The following is a 27,352-nucleotide window of genomic DNA, read 5'->3' on the forward strand; positions in this document are numbered from 1 at the left end:
CTCTGTTGACAAATCAATTTTTTTTAATGTTTTAATATTTTAATGTACTGAATGAAAAGTTCAGCCAATTTCGCTATTGAGACACTGACATTCAACAGTTCTTTTTTCATTTTTGCTGTGTAGAAAATGAATATGGAACCAAAGAATGACAAATTAAAATAAATGATATAATGAGACTAATTATCGAGGGGCCATGTGTTCTTCTGGGAAGTCTCCAGGGCATCGAGCAACACTAAGTGGCCCCACTATGGTTCTTTTCCATGTCATCCTCTAAATGGTCAAGGACTTTCAGACTCAGCAGTTGACTATAGGTCATTAGCTCCAAAAGAGCATTAAGTCAAGCAGAATCAAGGAACTGAGGGATGATTCATATGACGTGCTTTCGTTGTACAGAAATGGTCCAAATGGAAAGAGAGAGCTCATCATCATTATGATATCAACTAGAGAATCTTCCTGAAGATTAAATGATTCGAGTTTTGTTTTTTAATGACAAATTCCCCAAGCTTTTTTTTTTTTAAACAAAAGATTAAATCATATGTGATGTTTTAGGAAACTTAGAGATACGGAGAGTTATATGACATCTATAAACCAACTATTTATATAGTTGAGTCATTGCCATGCCACAATTTTGCACATATGACTCAGGGTTAGTATTTTATATACAGTTGGTTTAAAAATGCTCATGGTTGTGGAAACATTCCAAGAGCAATGACAGTGTTTACATGCCTGAGGATTTATATGGACAAAGCATGCTAATTTGGTTACTTTTTGTGTATTTTATCCAATGAATGCTCCTCTTTATTGTCTTTGATCAGATCCACATAGGTCTGCATAGGACATCCTCACACAAACTGATTTAGGCACATGTATCCTAGATTAAACATGGTTACTACATCCAATCCCCTCATTTTACAGATAGGTAAACTAAGATCCAGGGAGGCCACATGGTAAGTGGCTAAGGTAAATGGCAGACTTGGGATTCAAAGTCAGGACTTCTGAATCCAAATCCAACGTTCTTGCTATTCTGCTTTTCATAATACTTCTATAGGCATAGAAAGGGAGGTACAAGTGTACCTCTCTCCTGACTTTCTAATCAATAATGAGAAATGAGAGGAATGTGAAATTGAGTTTTAGAGCATTATATGTCAAGTTAAGGGATTAGGTATCTGGATTTAGTGGGGTTTACCTAAGGGAGAATGTAGACAAAACTAAAGAGTGGGAACAGCTGTTTAAAAAAAAGAAAGAAAACAAGAATAGCAGGGATAGAAATTCAAGTTAATGGGTAATTCCTGGGGACAAAGGAGCCATGCAATAGGCTTGTCCAAGGAACATCAAAAAGAGTACATTTTTACAAGATGAAACTTGTCTCTTTGGGTACCTCTAGTTCTGATCTGATTTGTATACAATCATAAAACTAAAAAAAATGTAGTATTCTTGATTTTGGCAAAACATTTAACAAAATATTAATAAATTTTACTATCAATTAATTGGATTTGGCACCTCACATTACACAATACTTTACTGTTTTTCTCAAATAATAAATGAAATCAGTTAAGTTTATGTCTGCATGGCACCATGCAGACTTTTCTTTTTTGAAGTAAAGAAAATATTGGCTTGTTTTCTGAGAAATATTGACTTTTTAATGAATTTAGTTTGACTCAGTGAGACATCTATCAATCAACCAATAAGCCTTTATTAAATGCCAACTATAGATGGAATAGAGACCAGGAGATGCAAAGCCAAAAAAAAAAAAAAAAAAGAAATAATTTCTGCCTTTAAATATATAACTTATGTGCTACAGGGAGAGAAAATATATGCTTATATAAGGATGTACAAAGTAAATAAATGCAGAAAAATATAAAATAAATGCAAGGTAATGAAGAAGGATCTAAAAAATACATTATGTGTGAAGATGGTAAATGAACTATTTCTTGAAGTAAGTGAGGAATCTATAAGGTAAAGTGAGGAATTTATATAAGGAATGAATATATTCTAGATGTGAGGGGTGACATGCTGATGGGAGACAGACTGCTGTATATGAGGAGCAGAAAAAAAGAGCAGTTTTGCTGGTCCATAGAGTATGGGAAGGGAGTTTGCATTAATGAAATTGAAAGTTAGGATGGGTCCAAATTGTGAAGAACTTTAAAAGAAAGAGAAGCTTGTGTTTAATCCTAGAGTTTAGTAAGTAGGGGAGTGATGTGAAGAGATTTTTATTAAAGGAAAATTCCTTTGAAATCTCTGTGGAAGAGGCTTAGAGTGAAGACATTTTTGAGATACCAATCAAAAAGGTAATTGGAGGTGCAGTAAATGGAATGCTTGGTCTTGAGGTAGGAAGACCATGGTTCCGATCTAGCATCTTACTAATTGTGGCAAGTTAACTCTATCTGCCTCAATTTCCTTAGCTGGAGTGGAGATAATAATAGCACCTCCCTTCCGGATTTGCTAGGAAAAATCCATTGAAGTATTATTTGTTTAAAAAAAAAAATTCAACATAATGCCTTGTATAATGGAATTCCATTTCAGTTGCAATGATCTAAGTAGTAGGGGATAGTTTGAACTAGACTGTGTGAGTAGAGAGAAAGGATCAAATTCAAGAGACATTGTGAAGATAGAAACAGTAAGATGTATATGTGTGAATATAGTTGTACACTTATATACAAACATACAGTATGTATGTGTGAATACATAAACACATTCATTATATGAATATATAGTATAGAAATAAAGGTGTATTTATGCACACAAATTTACATATAGCATACATACATGTATGCACACATATATGTTTGGGTGTATAGCATTCGTGCTTGTGTGTATGTGCTATATGCACATACATGCACATATGTGTGTATATCTATCTATCTATCTATAAGCCATCATAAATTACAATACAAAATAGCTCTCAGTCCTGCATGGCCCCTTTCCACTTCTGTAATAATAGTGGCAGAGTGCTAGAAAATGGGACTGAGAGGATTAAGAATCACATAAACCCTAAGACTCTGTATAAACATAATCTAACTGTTAATACTCTCAATACAAGATCATTCTCCCATGACCAATAAGGAAATCATACTGTTATTACTATTAGTATTAGAATACACTATTAATGGAAGTGAATCTTCACATTCCTGCTAGAAATTCAGAGAATAAATAGAGCACTTATCAAACACTTATTGTATGTTAGGTACTGGGCTAAATTCTGGGGATACAAATAGGAAATATAAGTAGACAAGAGAATCCTAAAGGAGCTTACATTCTAATGAGAGAAAATATAAAAGGGGGACTGGAAAGTGAAGAAGGGAGGAAATAAGGGCAAAGTGCACAAGAAAGGAGAAGGAAGGGTTTTATGAGAGAATGAATGAGGTGAAGCATTACTGGAGTCATCAGCAGAGGGCAGCCTGTCTCCTGTAACTGGAATGTATTCTCTCCCTCCTCATTTTGAACTCTTGTTCTTCAAGATCTCTTCCCTCAAACCTCAGCTCAAATGGCATTTCTCATGAGGTCTTTCCTGATTTCCTGCTAGTCTCACCTCCCCAAATTGTAATTATATTATATGTACTTATGTAAATACATGTTATTTCCTCTGACAGAATTTAATCTTTTCAATGGCGAAGACTTATTTTTTATCTTTGTAAACCAAGCACCTAACAGAGTACATGGGACTTAATGCTTATTGATTAAATCGCCATAACAAAGAGATCAAAATAATTTTCAATTTGCCTTCAAAAACAAAAGAAAACAAAAACCCTTGACTTCCTTGTCAAGTGTAAAGATATGACCATAAAGGATAAAATTGGTTCAGAATACAAACTCAGTTGTAGAACTTTGTAGTTGTTTGTTAAGAATTTTGAAACATTATAAAAAATTAGTTTAACTTAACTAGTTGACTTAACAACCAACTAAGTAAAATTATCCAGAAGACTTTTAAGGATGAAATGGAAGGAAGACAAAAAATAAACCAAAGATGGAAAAAGAGATATTTTATTGTTAAACTCTTTCACCATCAATAATAATAGATTTATGATCTACCATGTGTGAATGCTAACATCTCAGCCTCAAATATGCTTATAGAAATAATACAAAGGGAACTGAAGAGAACAAAATAGGAAAAGCAGCTGGAATAGACTAACTTATAGAAAGGCAATATGGGCTAGAGGTGACACAATTTTGACTGATTTTCAAGTTAGCTAGAAGAGTCGAAAAAATCTCAGATATTCAAAAAGTTACAAAAAAAACCTATGTTCTTACTTTCCCATTTATATACATCACTTTTTTTTGGGGGGGGGGAGAGTGTGACTAGAATCCTTAAGAACATACTTCATAAGTGTTTTGGAAAGGAACTGGAAGGTTTCAAAAGCAATATCCTATGTAAGCCGCAAACTATCATAAAACTGACTAAAGGATGTAGAGAGCACAAATGCCTATTAACTATTAAACATAAAACAGAATTCAACTTTGTAGAGAAAAATGTCCTTTTGAAGATTCCTGTCTAACTAGGTGTCTTGTGTGTATTCCAAGATTATGCAAGGTTTCATGGGAAAAAACCAAACACCTTGAAACCAAAACCATAGAAATAGATATAATTTGATTCAACAGCTCTTAGATTATTAGTATCAGGTCACTGATAAAACATGTTCTAATTCATGATTATTGCTGTTGCTCAGTACATTTAGACTTGACCTTAACCACATTTCATTTTTTTTTCCAGCCATCTTTTCACCAAGTACCTTGCCACTAGGCACATGTCTTCTAATCTTATTCTTGGCCTTTCCTAAAAGCCTTTTCAATTTTTGAACCATAATAAAATCAACTCTGTCATTGTTTCAGACTCCTCCCATAGCTCTACCCATCATCCCTGTAACTTTCCAAAACACAATGTTCTTCTAACTTGCTACTACTCCCATATATTTCAAATTTCTTAGGGCAAGGACTATCTTTTTTTTTTTTTTTTTTTTTTGTATTCCCAGCACTTAGTTCAATTCTTGGTACTTTTTCATTCATTCCTCCAGTTACTCTAGGAAGAGATTTAGGACAGTTCAAATCCAAGAATATTTCTCATGGATAATAAAGTCCTTCAGATGTTTTTGTTTGCGAACTGTATCAGGTCCTGGACCACTATAATGTCTCCTGGATAAGGTCCACATTCTTTCCAAAAAGTCTAGCCTAACTATCCACAAAAGGGAAATCAAATCGATTAAGAATGCTTGCTGTATAATGACATGCAGGTAGATGAATAATTTGTAGAGCTCATCCATATGCAGAGTGTCCTCAAAGCCTTAGTGCTTTATCCTAAAAAAAGATTAAAACTACACTAATATTTTGGGGACATGCTATATATCTTGGATGAACACGAATGCTAATAGACAATGTATTGGACTTAGGAGACTGTGCTAAATTGTTTGGAGGAAATTGCAAAGTTTTAGTGATAAATCTATATTTCTCCCCAAGACAAAACATCTTTTTAAACATTGGTATTCTTGCAATGCTATCATTAGGCTCCAACAGTCTCTGAAAGTATTAAATGGATACTAACACAAAGGATAAAGGAGGGACTTTAGATGATCACTAACAGGATGCCATACATTATAAATATGTAACAACAAAGGACAAATAGAATAAGGAATATCACTAAAGAAATGTACAAGTAAAAAGAAGTAAAAAGATGGGTTGATGATATGTCAAGAGTACAGAATAACTGTTGACCACGTCATGGTATGTACCCATGACATCTTTGGAGTATTATGAGAAAGCAAGGGAAACTTCCTGTTGTGCATTGGGTGGTGAATTTTGGGAATAACATCGATAAGACTCATTCAAGATAGGCAGGCCTGGATGACCTGTAATTTGTGTCACTGTAGGGAATTGATGAGATCACAATTCCATTTGAATACATGTAGTAACTTTATTTAACAAATAAAGGAAGTTGACAACAACCACAGGATTGTGAATTTCTAACAGTCATTTACTAAAAAAGTATGTGTAATTGAATTAATTTTTCTGACTTTATAATTTGAGCTAAGCAAAAGCTATAAAGAAATATGAATTGGCTTATTTTCTTTTCTCTATGACTTTTGATATTCCTTAATTACAATATGTCAGTGAGTCTCCCTTTAATTGAAAGAGGAATAGAATTTTTAAAGGATTTTGGGATACTTTTCTTTTGTTGCATTTAATATTTTATTTTTTCCAATTACATGTAAAGATAGTTTACAACATTCATTTTTGTATGATCTTGAGTGCCAGATTTTTTTCCTTTCCTCCATTCCCTCCTCCATCCCCAAGAAGGCAAGCAATTTAATAAGGGTTACACATTTACAATCATGTTAAACATTGTTTATTTCCAGTGGTATGTTGTAAAAAAAAGAATTAGAACAAAAGGGGAAAATAATGAGAAAGAAAAAGCAAAAAATAAAAAGAAAGTAAAAATAGTGTTCTCCAATCTATATGCAGACTCCATAATTTTTTCTCTGGATGTCTACCATATTTTTCATCTTGGGTCTTTTGGAATTGTCTTAGATCACTGTGACTGCTGAGAAGAGCTAACTCTATCATAGTTAATCATCACATAATACTGACATTACTGTATACAGTGTTTTCCTGGTTCTGTTCACTTTACTCAGTGTCACTTTATATGTCTTTCCAGATTTTTCCAAAATTTACTTCCTCATTATTTCTCATAGAACAATAGTATTCTACTACATCCATATCTTACAACTTCTTCAGCTATTCCCCACTTGAAAGGGGACATCCCTTTAATTTCCAATACTTTGCCACCATAGAAAGAGCATAAATAGTTTTGTACATGTGGGTGGGATATTTTTATTTGGATGAATTTGATTCTAATCAAATCTAATCTAATCAAAGAATTCAAGAAAAGAAAGAACGTTTATATGTTAAAATGGGCCATTTGAGGTAAGATGTGCTTTAAAGCAGTTGGGGGGAAAACTAGTTGATTGTTCTCTTGGACTTGGAAAAGTGGCCTTTATTTGAAATAAGCAAGTCAACATGAAATTGACATTACAAGATTTATTGCCAAATTTTCTCCCTGATGAAAGCTAAATTAAGAATTAAAATATATTAAAAGTCAGTTTAGCCAGTTTGTTTAAGAAGGATAATGTTTCTTGTTGTGGTTGTGGATAAAACAGGAGAATGAAAAGAGGATGCCATCTATAATAGGAAATAGCTCTGATTAAATTTAGTGAGGTACTTAAATTACTTAATTGAATTAAGTACAAATTTAATTTAAAACCTATGCTAGTAACTTTTAAAATCGATTTTAGCAACTAGGGAAGCTAAGTGATGAAGTAGATAGAGCACCAGGGTCAAATCTAATTTCAAATCCAGCCTCAGATACTTCTTTGCAGTGTGACCCTGGGCAAGTCACTTAATCCAGTTTGCTTATGTTTACTCATCTGTAAAAAATGAGTTGGAGAAGGAAATAGCAAACCATTCTATTAGCTTTGGCAAAACAAAACAAAACAAAAAGCCAAAAACCCAAATAGTGTCAACGTTTAGAATTCTTACAAGGTGCTAAGTCAGTTATCTAATTTAGCGTGGTTCTTAACAGTTCTCTAGCTCACTAATGTATTTAGTACTCATTGGAGTTCTACAAGATTCACAAGTCAGAGGGGAGTCCAGGAGATTCACAAGTCAGGAAGGACAAGCCCACTAACCCACAAGGCCACTCTTGAGGTGGAGTTAATTCATTCCAATGTCCACCTTTGTGCTGGCTGGAGACATTCAGGAGAAGAGAGGCTGAAGCTGGAAGAAGCAAAGGACTAGCAACAGGAGCTCATGGAACTAAGGAGAGAGACAGGCCTCTAAGAAAACTAACCAGGTTATTTTGGAAGAGACAATAAAGGATCTGAACTTTAATTCCTGGCTGCATTTGAGGTGATTATTGATCTGAACTGAAACAAGGCTGCCTCCAGAAGCCCCCCCAAGAAATCTGCTCCCAGAGAATAATATATTTTAGAGAAGAAAACATTACAGTCAACTACAATTGAAACAACTGGACAACAGGATGCCAGTAACTATATCTAATACAATACTACATACATAGATACATAGATTGTAACATCCACAGGATCTGTCCCAGGTCAAGGAATGCTTTTGAAGTGACAATAAATAGTTGAGGATGATTACAAAGTTACTTTGAAAAAAACTGTATTCTGTTATAAATGAATAGTTTCTTTTTCTAATTATTGTTTTCCTATTATACACACTTCTAAGCAGTTCCTAAATTTCTATACTTCAAGACTGGAGCCTTTGGAAGATCTTTAAATACAATACACTGGTGTGAAACAGAAGTAACAAGGTGAATTAAAAAAAAGAATTTTAAGAAATGGCAAAAGAAAATGAAAACAATTAAATTCAGCAAATGCTCATTAATCACTGACTATTTACAAGGCATTCTCAGGCTTTAAGGAGAGATCAAAGGTAGATGTTGGTTGTTCTTTTTAAAAGATCAATGAATAAAATTTGAAAAATGTCAAAGGAAATAGAAAGATTAATATATTATCAATTCTTTGTTTAAATGAGAAGATTCTCAATTAGAACTTAGGCAAACTAGGTTATATTTTATATTTGTAATTATGGTATGTAGATAGTAATTACATACTTTTTGTGTGGTGTTTTAAAGTTTGCAAAGTGTTTTATATATGTCATCCCATATTAATCCTCACAGCAATTTTTAGAGGCAGGTACCCATTTTACAGATGTGGAAATTGAGGAGGATGGCAGAGGTTAAATAACCAGCTAATTGTTACAGATAAAGAGTTCTTATCAAGAACTGCAGATTTGCTGATGAAGACAGAAGATTTTTAATTCACCATCTTGTAGGAATGGTTCTCTAAAATATCTTTGAATTGCAAAAGCTCAGCCTTTAATTCTGTCTAGAAAAGCAACTACCTTTCCTATTTCCCCCATTGGCTATATACCACAGAAGTTATAGCCTATCCTAATCCCCCATGTGAGTCTTTGACTCTAATTACAACTCCATTCCCCACAGGTCAGGGATCATAGCCCTAATTTTCTTTTATCCTTATTTGGATGTGTGTATACCCCTTCTTCAGTTACCAATAGCATGTTTCTTATTCTAATTTATGGTTTCCCCCATAAGTTTCCTTTCCTTTGTTCCACATCAGATTTACCTTTAAGTTCCATTTCTTAGTTGCAATTTCATTTCTTCAATTTAAGTTTCAATTCTCTGATTTTTAAATGTAATTCTATGGAAGCTAAATTCTTATTTGATTCTCACAATTAAGTATCTGAAGAAGGACTTGAACTTAGGTCTTCCTGACCTTTTTATTTCCTTTTTTTCCCCCCTGGAGTTCTTCATGATTATTCTTTCATGTTTATTAATACTTCTCTTGCTTCTTACGTTTGAATGTCCAATTTTTTGTTCAGCTTTGGTCTTTTCCCTAGGAATGTTTGTAAATTTTCCTCTTTCATTAAATATCCATTCTTCCCTCCCTCCCTCACCCCAAAAGAATAATTTTCAATTTTGTTAGACAGATTATTCTTTGTTGTTATCCTAGCTCTTTTGATTTCTAGAATATTCCATTCCAAGTCCTCCTCTTCTTTAACATGGGAGCCACTAGGTCTTGGGTGATCCTGACTGTAGCTAAATGACTTTTAAGTTAAATCTTTCTGGCTGTTGGCAATCTTTTCTTCTTGACCTGGGAGTTCTGAAATTCATTCATTCATTTATTATTTTTTTTATTAAAGCTTTTTATTTTCAAAACATATGCATGGATAATTCTTCAACATTACCCCTTGCAAAAATCTCGTGTTGCAGTTTTCTTCCCCTTCCCTCTATCCTCTTCCCTAGATGGCACGTAGTCCAGTATATGTTAAACATGGTAAAAATATATGTTAAATCCAATATATGCATATATATTTATACAATTATCTTGCTACACAAGAAAAATCAAATCAAACCAGGAAAAAAAACTGAGAAAGAAAACAACATACAAGCAAACAACAACAAAAAGAGTGAAAATGCTATGTTGTGAACCACACGCAGTCCCCACAGTCCTCTCTCTGAGTGTAAATAGCTCTCTTCATCACAAGTGCATTGGAACTGGTCTGAATCATCTCATTGTTGAAACAACTTTTTATTTCCAATGCAAAGATCTTTCATTGCAGACAATAATTAGGCAACAATTGCATTTACCTAAAGAAAAGGTTTTTCCTTCCTTCCTTTATCTTTATTTTTAACAAATCTTTCATCTCTACCAATGCACAAGGCTATCTGAATGGAATTTATGTCCATAGCAAGATAAAATGGAGCACCTTTGCATTCCTCCTAGTAGATTCAAGGCTCCCTTAGTAATTAATTCTTAGAAAGCTGAGTTACTAATATTGGGCCAATTACAAGTTTAGATACAAAGTATGTATTTGGATATGCATTTAGGATCACTGACTTATAAAAATATAGAACTTTAGAGATTATCCAGCCTAGGCCACCTACTTTACATATGAGGAAACTGAGACCCAAAGATGCGAGCTGTCCAAGGCTACCAAGGCCAACAATACCAGAGCTGAATTCTATTTGATAAGCTTTTCGTTAATGTTATTTACTGTTTATTTTATTCCCTGTGTCACCTACTTCAAACCTTCTGCTTTCTTCAAGACCCCAGTTCAGTCTTTGTTTTTAGCCAAAGTCATGGACTTTACTAAAAATATTAAGACCAGGAAAGTAAGCTCCTTTAATTGTCCTCCCAACTCCTGTACTTCCTGTGTTTCCACAGGTCTTCTGTCACAGGATAGGCTTCTTTTTTTGGACAAAGTCTCAAGTCCATTCCTTCCTGACTCCTTCAGGGATCTTAGTTTAACAATCATATATATATATATATATATATATATTTTTTTTTTTTTTCCTACATCGTTATGTTCTCTTTCAAATTTGAATCTTGCCCTTCTGCCTTACAAACAGCCTCAGGTCTCACCTATTCCAAATGATGTTTTACCTTTATACTAAACCATTCTTCCCTGTGTTTCTTTCAGCAGCAGCCTGTCCTTAAGATCTTGTTTCTTTCCCCATTTATTCTACTGAAAATTGCCTCTGGAAGGTCACCATTGATCTCCTTAATCACCAAATTCAGTAACTTCCCTCACCTGCCCCTGTCTTAATCTTCCTTGACTTATCTGAAAGATCTCATGTTGTGGAGCATCAGTTACTCTCTCTTATCTTGGCTTTCATTAAACTTAACTCTGATAGTTTCTTCTTACTTCTCCAATTGTTCTTTTCCACTTTCCTTGGGCCTTACTCTGTCTCTTATACATTTAATAATTTAATATAGGTGTTACAATCCTTACAAGGCTAAGTCAGTTATCTAATTTAGCACGGTACTTAACAGTTCTCTAGCTCACTACTGTACTTAGTACTTATTAGAGTTCTACAAGATTCACACCTTTAAGAGAGCATATATAAGCTAGGAGCCTAAACCAGGATTTTGTCCAGGACATTCAAAAGTCAGAAAGGACAAGCCCACTCTCAGAAGAGGAGACAGTTTCATTCCATCTTCCACCTTTGTGCTGGCTGGAGACATTCGGAGGAAGCTAGAGGCTGAAGCTGGCAGAGGCAAAGGATTAGAGGCAAGAGCTCTTGGAACCAAGGAGAGAGATAGGCCTCTAAGAAAGCTATCTGGGCCCAAGGAAGGACAAGACTTGAAAGAGAAAATAAAGGATTTGGACTTTAATTCCTGGCTGCATTTGAGGTGATTATTACTCAGAACTGAAACTAAAGCTGCCTCCAGAAGCCCTCCAAGAAACCTGCTCCCAGAGAACAATATATTTTAGAGAAGAACATTGCATACAGACATTTCCCTAGGCCCCTTCTACTTGAAATACTTAAGCTTCTCTGAACTCAAGAGTTTTGTGAAGGCAATGTCCCCTTCACTGAAATCCTCTCTTCTACCTACCTTGCTTTTAGTTCCTGCTCTTCAGCCATCATTGAGAATAGTCTTGAGGAGAAACCTTGAGGTGCCCACTTTTTTCAATCCAACACCAACTGTTCTGGATATAAGCTCCAAAACTCTAGCTGCTGCAGCCCAGGTCATTTGTCCTACTTCCACCCAAATCCTACAGACATCTTCCAGGGAAACAACCTCTAGAGAAGTAACTTCCCACAAAGCTAAGACCCACAAAGGAAAGTTCTCATTACCGAAGTCCTTGGCAAATGGTTCCAACGTTTTAAAAGCATGTGATTATACATTAAAAGATTAAGGAAGATGTATTGCCATTTGTTCTGTTGCTGTACCCTAAGGCCAGTGGGACCTTTCCATTTGACTTGTAGCTGAAAAGTCCTATCTTGCATCCTTTAATAGATAGTAAATTCCTTGTGGACAGGGATTGTTTTTGCCTTTCTTTGTATTCATAATGCTTGTTGATTTGACTTGATTCATTCATCCTCCTTCCCTTGGTGATCTCATGTAAGAGAGATTTTAACTGTAAGATTTTCACTATCCCCTCTCAAACATGTAAATATATTCCAGCAGCTTGTAGGAATATTTCCCTTTAGAGATCTTTTTTGGCCCTTTAAGCTCAACAGGCTTAAAAGCAAACTATTTTGCTGCCATACCTGTTTTTTTTTTTTTTTTTTTTTTAATGGACTTAGACTTTTAGTCTATAGCTTCATGGTACTCTTACTCATACAGGCTAGAAATCTTGCCATTGTTTTAGTCCCTGACTCTCCATCACCCTTCTCCTCCCTAGTATCATATAAATCAGTTACCAAATTGATTCTCTGCAATCCCTCCACTACTTTTAGATCATCTCTTCCTTTCCATTTCAACCATTGCTCCCCTACTTCAAGCCCTCAGTACATCTTGCACATCTCTTTTGTTAGCTTTCTAATCACTTCACTTCTAATTTATACATTTAATACACAATGCTGAAATCAGTTTAACATTTCTAATGTACAAGATTGGACAGATCACACTGAAACTCAAAAACCTTTACTGATTGAGCACTGCCTACTGTTAAAAGGTTAAAGTCCTTTGTTTAAAAATCTTTCTTATTCTGACTCTAAATTGTTTTTTAAGTCTGATCTCCCATACATGTTATAAATCCAGCTAAAATGGACTAATTGCCATCCTGAATATTCTTCATATTTTTCTGTACCTCATCCGGAAATTCCCTCTCTTTTAAAAAATTACACTTTTTAAATCAATTAACAATTACTTTATATCTTTTTACCCTCTCCTACTGAGGAAGCAAGAGTTAATTGGCCCATGTCAAAAATAATGTTAACCTATACTCAGAATTCTTCACCACCATCTGGAAATAGGTAACTCATTTCATCCTAAGTCCTCCAGAATCATTATTGGGCATTGCACTGATGAGAATCCATAAGTCCTTCAGCATTATTTCTCCTTACAATATTATTTTTGTATAAATTGTTCTTCTGGCTCTGCTTTTTTTTTTTTTTTATTATGCCTCAGTTTATACAAATCTTCCCAGTTTTCACTGAAACCTTTTGCTTATAACACAACTGAATTCTATCACATTCACATTTGTTTATTCATTACCCAACTGATATGCACTCCCTCAATTTCTAATTCTTGGCTACTGCCAAAAGGATAGAAATATTGGGGATTTTTTTTTTTTTTTGTACTTAATATCCTTTCCCTCTTTCTTTGATCTCTTTGGGGCACAGACCTCCAGAAATTATATCACTGGGCCAAAGGTCTATTTCACAACTTTTTGGGCATGGTTCTAAATTGCTCTCCAGAATGTCCAGACTAGTTCACAGCTCTACCAATGATGCATTAATACATTTGCTTTGCTGCCTTAGTTAGTTCCCCTTGAAGTGACTTGGAGACTGGAACTGAGATGCTTCTTGGCTCCTGGGTTCCAGACTACACAGGTACTACTTTTAAACTTATTTCTCACTCAGTACTCAGCTTAGAGTTTGTGATGACTCTTCACCCTGGAGTTTTATTTGCTTTGAATAGATCCCCTCTTCAATTTGCTCCTGGATCTGTCATCCAGAATTGAGTACCCTGTGACAGTGCTGCTTGTTGCCACCTGTTCCTTCATCCTATACGTCCCTTTGTTTTGGTATGGAAGCTCTTCTTGCTCTCATCTTGTTTCAGTAGCTATACTAGAAAGCTCCATTCCAGGCTAGATTCCATTGATAGGTCTATATGTCTCTCCATGCCATACTGTGGCTAGAAAAATGATTTGTAATTTCTCTTCTTGAATTTATAACAAAAATTTGGTTTGGTGTATATTTCAAATCTTTGTGGAGGTATGGTGGGGAACTAGGCTAAATTATTTCCTGCTACTCTGCCATCTTGGCTCTGTCTCTTCTCTCTTTTCTTGGATATTTAACTGTTGAAAATTCTTCAAGGTCAGTTTAAATTCAACCTTCTTCACTAAGTATGCTATGATCATTCCTTCCCATCCAGTAGAGTCGATTTCTAAATCTCATATTACCCCCTATTTGTAGCTTTATTATTTACTTCTTATAGTCTCTCTTGTGGTTATTTATACTTTAGTTATCTTCCTTAGAAGGGTGTAAAAACTTAAGAAGGGCAGAGACTATGTCTTATCTGTCATTGTGCCTCTCCTTTTACCTGGTACAGTATAGGCTACTGATGATCTAGTTCAATGCTTCTCTTGTATGGAAGTGATCCTAGATTTTAAAAACTATGTTGGTAGAGTTCAAGTTCTGTTCGAGTCTATCAAACTGTAACTGTTTTGAGTGGTTTCAGTCACAAATTTTACTGTTCAAAGGCAATACTAGCAAAATGAGGGCCATTTCTGTTAGGCCATCTGATGATGAATTATGTTATTTTTGATATACTTTGTAAGACAGAAAATAATAAATAATGGTCCTCAAACCTATGTAGTTCCTGCTATTTTACATAGTAATGGCAGTAGAAAGATGGAAAAGAAGTCAAAGAGAAAAAAATAATAGTTTTTAGAACATTACAAATATCAACTATGGGTATATGAAATAAGTTTTTTCCATCATGGGGTATAGAAAAGGGAGAAAAAAATAAATATTGAAATCTTGGTGTCAAACCCAAGAAAGTTGGGCCATTCTGAATGTACTTAACCTATGAAACTTGCAAGAGAACGACAAACATACATGAAATGGAATAGATACTCTAATGTCTTGCAATAATATACTCTTATCACAAATAACAATGGAATTATATCTATTTTCTAATGACTCAGTATTCAGTGTGCTTAACTATGAGGATACGGCAATAACCTAAGAAAGTAAAATCATAAAATGTCATTGAGGCCTGAGAAAACACAGCAAAAATTTGTGCTGGAGTTCACACATGTTTAAAGACAAAAACAACAAATGTTGGAGAAAGGAAATTTCTAAAAAGAGTAGGAAAAAGGAAGGGAGGCTGCCAAAAAGATGACTGTGTGACATTAGAAAATTTTCAAGCCATATGCCTATTTTTTCATCTTAATAAAATGAGAATTGTTTGTAAGGTACATGTTCTGTATATATCTTGATGAAAACATTTTTAGGGAACAGGCTTTTGCAGAAGATTTTCTAAAGTAGACCACATCCTCACAGTTACAAAATTTCAGAGAGTGGAGGGAATACAAGATTCCTCTGTGGCCATTGTTTGTTGATTATAAGAAAACATTTTATTTGGTAGAGCAAAATATAGCCTTAGATGGCATTATTGCTAGTCTGTTGGCAGGTTCCAACTTGGAGAATTGGGTCACGTCCATGCCACAATGAGGCATCAGAGGAGGTCTTTAGTGAAGACTTCCATATTGTTCTAATAATAATAACTCACATTTGGTGAGTGTTTTCAGATTGCAAACTGTTTTCTTGTACAAGTTGGTGACTCTGTGAGGGCAGGTACAGTATCATTATTCATAGTTTATACATGAGAAAAGTGAGGTTCAGAGCATTTAAATAATTTGCCCCTGTTCACACAGATGGTAACTGAAGTCAGGATCCAGAGCTTTTCTGATTATTTCCAATATACTGTACTTAACTACTGTTTTTTACCATTAAGGTGAAATAACATAGCTCTGTGGAAGCAGCAAAAAAGTGTTTTACTCTAAAAAAAAAAGTTGAAGGAAAAATACCTGAGACTTACTTAAAAGAGAAAAAAACAGCTTTGGAGATGTATATGTTTTCAAGTGGTAAAAATTTATATATATATATATTATATATGTGTGTGTTTATATATGCATACATAGGTATATGTGTATATATGTATGTGTGTGCATATATAGATATACACACATATGTATATATGATATATGTGTGTATATATGATATATGAGTGTGTATATATACACATATGATATATAAGTAGGCATAGTGGACAGAGGGCTGGGCCTGAAGTCAGGAAGACCTGATCTCAAGTTTGACTTTAGACATTTACTAGCTGTATAATTCTGGAAAAGTCACTTAATCTGTCTCAGTTTCCTAATCTGTAAAATGGTCTAGAGAAGGAAATGACAAGATGACAAACTACTTCAATATTTCAGCCAAAAACCCTCAGCCCCCCAAAAAAGAGGTCTCAGAGTTGAGCATGGCTGAAAGGAGTGAACAACTATCACCACATAGAAATATAAACCAAGTTCAGCATTTACAAAATCCCTTTCTATTGTCTGTATTGGAAATAGTTATAAATGAGGTATGAGGTAGAAATGCAGTGCTAATATTTAAAGCTGCTTTAATTATATCACTGACCAAAAACTACTGTCTATCATTTACTCCCCATGTGATAAAGGGTACCATAAAAGTTTCTTAAGTAAAATCATGTGGAGAATCACTGTGATATAACAACTCTCTAAGCTTAGATGTTTCTCACTGAAAGCAGTTTCCTTGTAGTTTTCATTCAAATAGCTTGTCCCCAGGAAGAAAAAAAAATCATCAGATATAGTTTTCTTGAGGAAGGTCTCCTGACTATTATTATTGCTTTTTGTGGAAAAAGAAATCAGAAAATATTACAACCCACAGCAAAAGTTATAATCTTCAAAGTTCAGAGGCAAGGAACACTTAATATGCCTTTTTTCATATTATATAAGAGGAAAGTGAGATAGTCTAAGCCCAAATCATAGCTTGTCCAAGCAATATGAGACCTACAGATTGAAGACAATGTCTCACAATTTCTTTGCTTTAGTATATACAGTATATTTCATAAGGAGACAGCTTGATGGTACAGTAGCTAGTACATTGGATCTGGAGTTAGGAAAACCTAAATTAAAATTTATCTTTAGACACCAGCTGTAAAGCTTCTGCAGAAAAACAACATAAAACAGTTATTTCACGCTAATGGTAAAAATCAGTGGTTAAGTTCATTTGTAAAATGTGGATAATAATAGTACCTTTCTCCCAGGGATGTTGTGATGATCAAAGGAGATAATAATTGTGAAGGGCTTTACATGGTGCCTGGTACATAGTAAAAACTTTATAAATGTTATAGTTATTTATTTATTATTATTAATTGTTGTACAAGAAACATTTTTGAGGTTATAACCAATGACTTTCTAGTATTAGGGTATTCAAAATTATCTCTCTAGTCATCTCAGAATTACCATTTCTGACTAGAAATAGGCTTCCAAGCCAACATTGTGTTGACAGTGATACAGCCATAGGGACCTCTAAAGAAATCATATCAAACTTTTGACAACACAAGTATTGAGATCTTTAGCACTACCATTGTAGAAATCAGTCCCTTTTTGTTCTTTCAAGTCAAACATCTACATTTTCATTTGGGCTTATGATTTAATCAGTGTGTGAGATTCTCAATGTGGGAAAAAAAGTCCTCCATTGATGCCATTTGGCCACTTTACTACAATTTATAGTCTCAGGGATCACTAGGGCACTGGGAGAGCAAATAACTTCCTTGTGATCACACAGGGAGCATGTGTATTGGCAACCAATACATTTAAAATGCATAGGTAATTTTTTTTCATAAATAAAAATTGATTAAGTAATTAACTACACTGCCAGGCACTGTGCTAAGCATTGGAAATAAAAATACAAAGGGAAATGGAAGGCAGTCCCTGCCCACAAGGAGTTTATATTCTAATGGTGGAAGACTAACACATAAAAGTGAACTGAAATGCTGTAAGGACTGTTAGGAGGATGAAGGACAAGAATTATAAACTTGGAATGAGATCCAAAAGAAATATAGCGAGTCACAGGCTGAAACAGTTTTGGAATATGCATGGCTGGCATGGGTGCTTCCTCAAAAAAGAGAGTTAAGGTCCATTTATTTTCAGTTTGGGAATCATAAATTATATAGGTACATAGTAAAGTTTTACAGTAACATTTTAGGAGGTAATAATATTTAAGGGGGAAATTACTATAATGTACCTGTTTTTCCCAGTGCAAAGTCTTTGCTGTGACGAATAGCAGATAGGTGGATTTCTTAATTTATGAATGATGTTAATTTAGTATGTGAATTTAGAACTTTTTGGAAGAAATAATCAATATTATGATCTTTGATGCTGGCAAGAATTGTTGTCAATATCATCTTTCCAAGGGAAATTGATATATCTGACCATATGCCTTAACACAAAATATTTTCTTTTTTAGAAAAGTTTGTTAGTAGATCCATATATTATAACATATAATTTAAATCCATTGAAAGTAAATGGTCTTTTCCTCTTTGGTCCAGATGCACCACCTGGTGGTAATATAGAGCATTTCAAACACAAGAGAAGTTATGGAGAAACAAGCATGTTAATTTAGGGAAAAGAATTTGAATTTATAAAAATAATGATTCAGAGTGACAATTACATTGCTTTGCAGGAGAGGGATAATGAAATATTTGAGTATCGCAATATATAACTTGGCCCAGGAAGTCAGAAGAGGAAATGACTCATGCTAAGAAGCAGAATTTATTTTTAAAGGAAGCTACGTTTTCTCTTGCCTGTCCTAAAATGAATTATGTCATACAGTTATCAAATTTTAGAGCTGGAAGAAACCTTTGGGAGGTAATTTAATCCAATTCCCTTATTTTACACTTAAGGAAAATGAAGCACAGAAAGTTTGAATTTCCTAAGCCCATAAAGTTAGTTAGAGACTGACCTGGGACTATTTATCCCAAGTTTTCTAACATCCAGTTCATTCATTTCAAATGGAAAAATTAATCTATCAGAATTCCCTCATATAAAAACGATTAATAGTCTTCATATGAGAATATTACATGCTTATGTCAACTGTAAATTATATAGTCCCTCTAAGTTAGCTAATATAATCCATAATTTAAGTCTGACAACCCAGGGGCAGAAGTACATCATGTACATAAGAAACTGTGGAAAGACAGACTAACAAATAAAACAACCCCTGCATGTATGAAAAAAAAAACATTTTTAAATCTGAGAACATAAAACACGTGTTTGAATTGTTGTAAAGAGAGATCCTTTCTACTTTTCCTTTTTCTCTGTCTTGTCCTTTTCATAAGAATCAGAGTAATTTGTTTCTAGAAAGTAAATACCAACTTTGAGATTTCAGTATAAACTATGTTCATAGCTCCCTCTGATGACCATTGGATACCACACAAGTCTCCTTTTATTCTTGCTGGTGCATTCAACTAACAGCTCACTGGTTAAGTTTTAATTGCTTCCAATGAGGTCAGCAAAGGTATTTATCAAAAAGCACTGAATAACAGACTCTACACACACACACACACACACACACACACACACACACACACACAGACACATACACAGACACACACGAGCACGCACACACACACGCGCGCGCACACAGAGAAAATCCTCTTGCGTGTTGATTTATGGAAACAATTATGATTCTGCTGGAGTCTCTCAGCTGAGAAATAGTTTTTAGCTACAGTAGAGAGTCTCATGTTGCAAAAGGCAGACAACAGAAATGGAATACTTATATATCCAGCTGTTATCAAGAGAAACAAGTAAGTTATTGTTATTTGTCCTTTAAAATAATGTTTAAGGTTTTCTAATAGTTAATGTCTTTTTCTCTTTTTGTTCAGAAATAGAGGGGAGAAGTAGAGTTAACAGATTTTCTAAGCATGCTGTTAAGATCTATAGCAATTGCCCTGCATATAGCTTATGTAAAGATAAGGTTGAAACTCTCCAGAGCTCTCCTGACATTTAAAACCAGACAAATGTGGGCAGTTCTGTAGAAAATAATTGGTTAACCACAAAAGTGAAAGCATGAAATAAAGAAATGTAGAAGCATTTTCACTTAGCTAAGAATAACTTGGGAAGTTTATTTAAAACAATAGATTTAAATGCAAAATTCTTACTAGAAAATAGATTTTGGAAATAAGTAGTATAACAAAGAATGTATCTCTCTGTGTACATATATGTATATATCTATCTATCTATCTGTATATACTAACATAAGATGTATAGACAGTCAATTTAAGAGAATGATTCTTTGGAAGTACTCTTTGTGTGATTCAGTCTTTAAGAGGTATACGTTAAACCATGCCAATTAATAATCAAAATTATCTATTGAGATTTATATATATGCAACTTTTCACTCCCCTCCTCCCCCTTTTATTGCTTTCAATACAAACAGAGGATTCAAGTAGCAAAGCAGGTCCAGACAACTGAGCTTATTACAACCTGTTTTTTGAAGCATATCTCAACTGAAAGGTACTAAAGGAGCCATCCTCCTGATATCAGTGACTAAAAGGATAAGGATCCCCTTTTGGAAAGAACCACCAATCTCAATTAAGTAGATCCACCATTCACTGCCAAGGTAGAAGGAGGTCAATGACCTAGGAGCAACGGTCCAACTTGAGATTGAATTTTCATTATGGTATTCCTGAACACCCAGGGCACTGCACTATAATGCACAAATGGATACTGACATGGATCCTGCCAACTCTGCTCTACACATCATGCTTTCACATTATCTGTCTAGTGGGCACCATAGCTTTCGCTTGCAATGACATGACTCCAGAGCAAATGGCTACAAATGTGAACTGCTCCAGCCCTGAGCGACACACTAGAAGCTATGATTATATGGAAGGAGGGGATGTAAGAGTGAGAAGACTTTTCTGTCGAACACAGTGGTATCTGAGGATTGATAAACGAGGAAAAGTAAAAGGGACACAAGACAAACAAACTAATTATAGTAAGTATAACTCTATTTTTAAAAAATCCTATTATTTATAAACCTTGAAAATATGTGAAGAGGTAAAATTACAGCAAGTTTGATGAGTCCTCAATTTTTTTTCTTCCCCTGTGCCTTAATCTGAACAAATTTTTCTCAATTATTTAATATTGGGGTGTTTGGATTGTGTCAATGCAAATATCTCCTTAGTACAGTATAGATATACTGATGTAATCACCCTAACTGATAAACATAGATAACTTGAAAACATAAAAGTACATCTCTTACTCTCAAAGTGCTCATGAAAATCAAATAAAATGTAAATGGAATAATTCACACAGAAATGATTTAATGTTTTCTAATTAAGTATGGTATGAAATGCTCTTTAAATGATGACTGAAAAAAAACCTTACCATTATTTCAGTTTTTAAATGATCTGTTTTATGATTCTGAGTACTTTGGTCATAATTTCAATAGCAATAGTTTATAGTTATGTAATAAAAAGGAATCTTTTCATCAGTTCATATTGTTACTGGTATATATTAGGTAGCTATTTTGGCCAAACTGATTCTTCTCTACATTTTGTTTATTTGAGATTTTCTTTGCATAGGTTCTATTTTGTTTTATGCATATATGAATGCAAAACTCTTCAAGAAAAAGATATTTAAAGTAGAAGAGGTGTATATGCTCATGATTGAAAAGTTTTTCATCCCTCCCCCATAATTTTCCATTTAATGAATCTAAATTATTTATTTTTTCTATTCTGAAATTCTATTGCTGATTATATTAATATCACAATTATAGAAGAGATCTTTTCAATAGAGTAAAAGTATTTTTTTAATAGAGTAAAAGTATTACTTCTCTCAAATAATATATAAAATACTTTGGGAGAAAAACAATTGGGGATAAAATTACTAAGAGGCACTAGATTTTGTTTGCAGCACTAAAAAGCAGATGCTGCAATCGTATTTCATCTTGGCACTGTTGTGTACTAAGTTTCACTGAAAATGATCATATCAAATTAATGATAAAATATGCTTTTTATTATGCTCTTCTTCTAGTTATTCCACCAAATAAAAATATAGTTATGTAACTTTCTGTATTTATTATAGGATTACTTCACTAGTTTCTTTATTATTACTTAGGATTTAATCACCTTCCCCTCTGATTTCACTATTTTCTTATTTTAGTCCTTAAGGAAGCCCTAGTGATAATAAATCTTGATTAGTTAACAATTCATTCTGGGAATTTTTTGGTAGATTTCCACTCATGAGAAAAACCAGAGTATCTACTGTAATTATCTAATCTACAGGCTCCTGAAATGTCATATATTTATCTAAGTGCAGGGTGGGAGATAAGAACACTGACAATTTGGGGAAACCTGGGCTCGACTTCTATTTTTGTTACTCACTAGATTGTACAATACTTATTGGGACTCAGTTTCCTAATTTGTAAAAGAAAACATAGTTTTACTAGTTTATCTTGAAGGCTCTTTTTGGATATTAAATTCTATTCAAAATATAGCATATATGCATGCGTGTATACATCTTTTTAACTCTTCACATAGGGTATACCTCACGTCATTTGACAGACTTCAGTTTACATATGAGATAATTGAGTGTTCACTCATGGATCGTATCACAAATATATACACACACATATAATTTGTACCCACATTTGCTTATTTATACATGCATGTACATTTAAAAAAAAGGACTTCTATAATACTCATCACATTGACTGAAAAATTGAATATGAATATAATGAAAAGTAGACAAGACGACAAGGGCTCTAATCCTCACCTATTAGCTATCTGTGTGATCTTAGACAAATTAGGAAGTTTCTCTGGGTCTTTGTATCTTCATTTTTAAACTGAAGGAGTTGGTTTATGATATGTTAAATCCTTTCCAGAGCTTAAGATCTTTGATGACAAGATAAGCTGTCAGAACGAATTTAATGTGGGAGTGAGAGGAATTTAATCAACCTGGAAGGAATCTTAGATGTCAGGTAGTCAGTACTCCCATGTTCTCTGCTTTATTATGATTATGAATAACACTAAAATATTTGCATTGGAAAATAAGAAAAATAGAGAAGAGATAGAAAAAGGAAGCACAAAGTTTAATGTAAAAGGAATAGTATATTTTAAAAATGGACTTTGTAAATCTAGTCACATCTAAGCCCATATTTAATGGACTTGAGGCAAACTTTGTGACTTGGATCCAACACAGTAGGGATGAACTTTGAATAGTCAAAACATTAAAACCAATTTGGTAGGTCATCTCTCTTTTAAAATGTCATTTGACAAGTTTATTTTAGCCTAAACTAGAATGGCATGAGACCTTTATATGTGCAATGACATAATATACTTTCAATAAATTTTGATACTAAGATTTATCTTGATCCTATGAGCTACTTCTTATGTAGAGAGGGAAAGCATTTCTTCAGAAGGTAAACTTTCCAGAAGAGGCCACAAATCATGTCAGAAGCTTTTGGCAAATTGCTTGCAGCTGTTACTAATTTTTAACAATTATGAGAATCTAAGAAATATTGTCATTTTCACACCTTGGGCTTCTTTCTTTAATAATTATAGCTAGAATGTATAAGGCTTTAAGAGTTGCAGAACACTTCAGAAATATTATTTTCTCTTAGGCTCACAGCCCTGAGAAGTAGGTACTTAGATCCATTTTGTACATGAAGAAACTGAGGAAAACATTAAGTGACTTGCTTAGGGTCATATTATCTGAAGCTAAATTTGAACTCAGGTTCCTTTGATTCCAGGTCCATTGCTTTATCTGTCGTATTATGTAGGTGCTTTACTATGTCTTGGAACAAACTATAGACTTTTTTATAACCACAAAAAAATAAAGTACCTTGCTACTATAGAAAATTGGCGTTGGATTGAAAGAAGCATTCTATTTAAATGATGCTGGGTAATTCTGGGTTTAGACAAGAATCTTGACAACCATCAGCAAACACATGAGAGATGAAAGAATTTATTTGCATCTTTAATATTTTCTGAACAGAAAAGATGCAGATCAATAGCAATGGAGTTGAAATGCCTTCCATTTATGCATTGACTAGATACAAAATGAGTATCATATCTTTAAATTTGCTATCAGAATTTTGCTATTTTGCTATCAGAAAAAAAATACAGAATATGTGGAAACAGAAATTTAATTGTGATTATTATCCATATCTGTTGCTCCTTTTTTATCAGTAGGAGGTTAGGAACAAACTGGGAAGCCAAGTAAGTTGAAAAACAAAGTTAGTAACAGTGTTAATCAAACAGTCAATAAGCATTTATTAAGCACCTAACATGTGCCAGACACTGACATAAAATGCTTGAGCTACAAAGAAAGGTAAAAGTAGTTACTGTCTTTGAGGAATTTTTGGTCTATTGAGGGAGACAACATACAAACAACTAAATGCAAATAAGACATATACGGGATAAATTGGAGATTATCAGTGGAAGGAATTGATCAGCAAAGTATCAAATATCAACATCTGTGACTTTATTTGTAATCTATAAAATGTACGAAGGTACTAATGGGTTCAGATACCTTCTTCCTTGAAGGTCATTATATATTCTGTCAATCTGCCTGCCTGAGGTATTTAAATTTCACATGAAATTCTGGTTGCCAACAAAATTACCAACTTTGTGAAATCGAATTATTACTCTCAGTTATTAAAACAGTCTTCTCTCTACCACCATCATATACCTGAACTGAAAGAGCAGACGATGTTGATGGATATGACTAGGGTTTTAGTAATGTGGTCACTTAGCTAGCAGAGGAGCAAAAAAGCTAAGGAATAGGAATCAGGTTTACAAGAGATTGGTGCTAGTAGACTCCAGAACAGGAGAATTATTATTACAGAAAGTCAGACTCATGACTAAGACCTCCCCAGAAGAAGTTTTGTGTCACATTCTATCTGTCACATTCTTGCATTTGTGTGTGCATATTTAGGGAAAATTTAGGGAAAAATTTAGGGAAAACAGGGTCTGGACTTATAATTTCATTAGTGTAGGGAAGCCTTGTAAACTTTGCCTCTTCTGATGAAGATCCACAACAATCCTGTGATTTCTAGTGTTAGAGAGCTGTCTTGGAACATTTAGTGGTTATGTGATTTGTCTGGTATTACACAGCCTAACAAAAGTGAACTCAAGTCTTCCTGATACTGAAGCCAGTGTGTTTTAAATTGTATAAAGAATGAAACTGAGCTACCTTGAGTTGCTCATGTCCTTTTCAGGAGGGAGAAGGAAATGGCAAACCACTGCTATTTCTGGCCAAGAAAACCCCTAAATGGGGGTCATGACTGAAACAACAATGAACAGCAACAACATGGGACAGTAGAAAGTGTATGGGCTGTAAGGTCAGAAGATCTGGGTTTTAAATCCATTTTTGCTGCTTCCTACCAGAGAGACTTTGAGCTAGTAACTTAATCTGTTTGGATTTCAACAACCTTATCTGCAAAATGAGGAGCTTGGTCTAGATGGCTTCATATGTTCCTAATAGTTCTAGACTTATGATCCTATGATCTAACTTCAGATTCTTCTCTACCTGTGACTATATTGGTTTTAAGTAGAGATCAATGTCTTAAATATTTTATTTCAATTCAGAAGCTAGACATAGAAAAGACAAGTGAGGGAGAGGCTGCCATGCAAATGAAAAGACACTTTTTTGGAAAAGTTATAAAATAAAAATTATAACCAGAACATATTAATTATTTATTTGAAAATAGAGCTTCCTAAGGGCCAAAGAGAAGATGGGTCCAATTGTCACTGCCAAGCAGGATAGATGCTAGGCAGGAGAGGCAACCTGGGAGAAAGTAGATGTAAAAAAGGGTTGCTTTTTGATTATGTCAAGGGCTAGGAAGTCCCCTCACTGGCCACTCCAGCCTAAATTGTTATACCAGCTACAGAAAAATAGAACATTAATTTGGGTCTATGTGAAATGGATTAATATGAACAAAATTTGTCTTGAAAAATTCATGCCCCAAACTAAAGAACCAGTCACTTTCTCTGAAGCCAGATACATATTAATAGCCATAGCAAAGAACCTGTTTACAGCTGGTATTCTGTTGCTAGTGTCTGAAATCTTTTCCTGGGAGTAGGGCTGGAGGGAGGAGTGTGCTGGGGGTGGGGGAGAGTATTGAGAGGAGTGTAAGCAGGGCTGGCCACCAGCAGCCAGAGGAGATCACTCTGCACCTGACAGAAATAACACTGCTATTTCAGTAGGGGAATTGGGGTGCCAAGTGAGAACCAGCAGAAGCAGCACATTGGGAAGCTCACAGCAGCTTTAAGAGACAAATGTGATGGACAGTCCAGACCATCTCAGATAATTTCCTTGCTTTCAGCATCCAATTACAAGGGAGTCTGCCCTTCCTCCCCAATGGTCAATGTTGCTGGCTCCTTTAAAACAGCAGAAATGTTTAACTGCCACACACCAGAGCTCTGAGAGGAAGTGCCCCTCGCTTAGTTATGGGATGGGCCTTCTGAGGAGCAGCCAGCAATTTGGCAATAGTCTTGGACAGTCGCACTGTGATGGGATGTGGCCTAAGAATTGGATGGGGGGGGTGGTGGTGGTGAGTGGGGGTGGGGTATGGAACACAATAGTGTTGTTGGATAGGACTTGGCAGAGAGAACTTGAGGAACTCAATTGTAGTCAACAATTCTTTGGGTAGAATCCTGCTCTGCTAGAGACCAGTAAATAAAAATTTTAATCCTTAAATATGGAAACCATAGGCTCTCTTACTTTCTAACCTATTTCTAACAAATGATTTACCATAAAAGGAAAGTCACAGAACATTTTTTTTTTAAGGCAGAAGTAATAATAACTTTTCAGAGGTAGGCCATTAGGATATGCCTATTGAATCTGAGTTTAGATTCAATAGTTCAGAAGGTAGATAATCCTAGCATGATGGTCCTCTGTAGCCATGTTTGCTAAGGTAGTCACTTAATTGTCAGCCAGTCAACAAAGCATTTATTAAATGTTTCTTATGTGCCTGACACTGTGCTAAGAGCAAAAGTTACAAAACAAAGTATAATTTCAGTACCCATCCTCAAAGAGCATATTTTAAGGAAGGAGACAAAACATTAAACAATTAGGTACCTATAAAATATATTCATTGTAAATTTGAAGAAATAGGTGAAGCAGCTTAAATTCTTAATTGAAATGTCCCCAAAATAGATTAAAAAGAAAGACATTACCTGTGGTAAATCTTGGAAAGTTTCTAGTTTTTAATATCATTTTACCATTTTTCATTTTTATAGATTTTATATACCCTACTCCCTCTATA

At 34.4% G+C, this 27,352-nt stretch overlaps 2 protein-coding genes across 4 annotated transcripts in view; one reads left to right on the forward strand and one right to left on the reverse strand.

Annotated features, from left to right (window-relative positions):
* FAM227B (family with sequence similarity 227 member B) overlaps window positions 1-27,352 on the reverse strand; it is a 315,782-nt gene that overhangs the window by 144,945 nt on the left and 143,485 nt on the right. The window lies entirely within an intron of this gene.
* The window catches only part of FGF7 (fibroblast growth factor 7), an 84,382-nt gene continuing 76,704 nt past the window's right edge, over window positions 19,675-27,352 (forward strand). The window contains exons 1-2 of one of the 3 annotated variants that reach the window (XM_051980615.1): window positions 19,675-19,883; window positions 20,516-21,076. In XM_051980615.1, coding sequence (XP_051836575.1) covers window positions 20,791-21,076 — 286 coding nt within the window. In that variant the 5' untranslated portion in view covers window positions 19,675-19,883; window positions 20,516-20,790. The remainder of the gene's footprint in view (window positions 19,884-20,515; window positions 21,077-27,352) is intronic. The other 2 variants (XM_051980613.1, XM_051980616.1) reach the window with 2 other exon arrangements.

The sequence above is a fragment of the Antechinus flavipes genome, chromosome 2, assembly GCF_016432865.1.
Source record: "Antechinus flavipes isolate AdamAnt ecotype Samford, QLD, Australia chromosome 2, AdamAnt_v2, whole genome shotgun sequence".
Taxonomy (NCBI): Eukaryota; Metazoa; Chordata; class Mammalia; order Dasyuromorphia; family Dasyuridae; genus Antechinus; species Antechinus flavipes.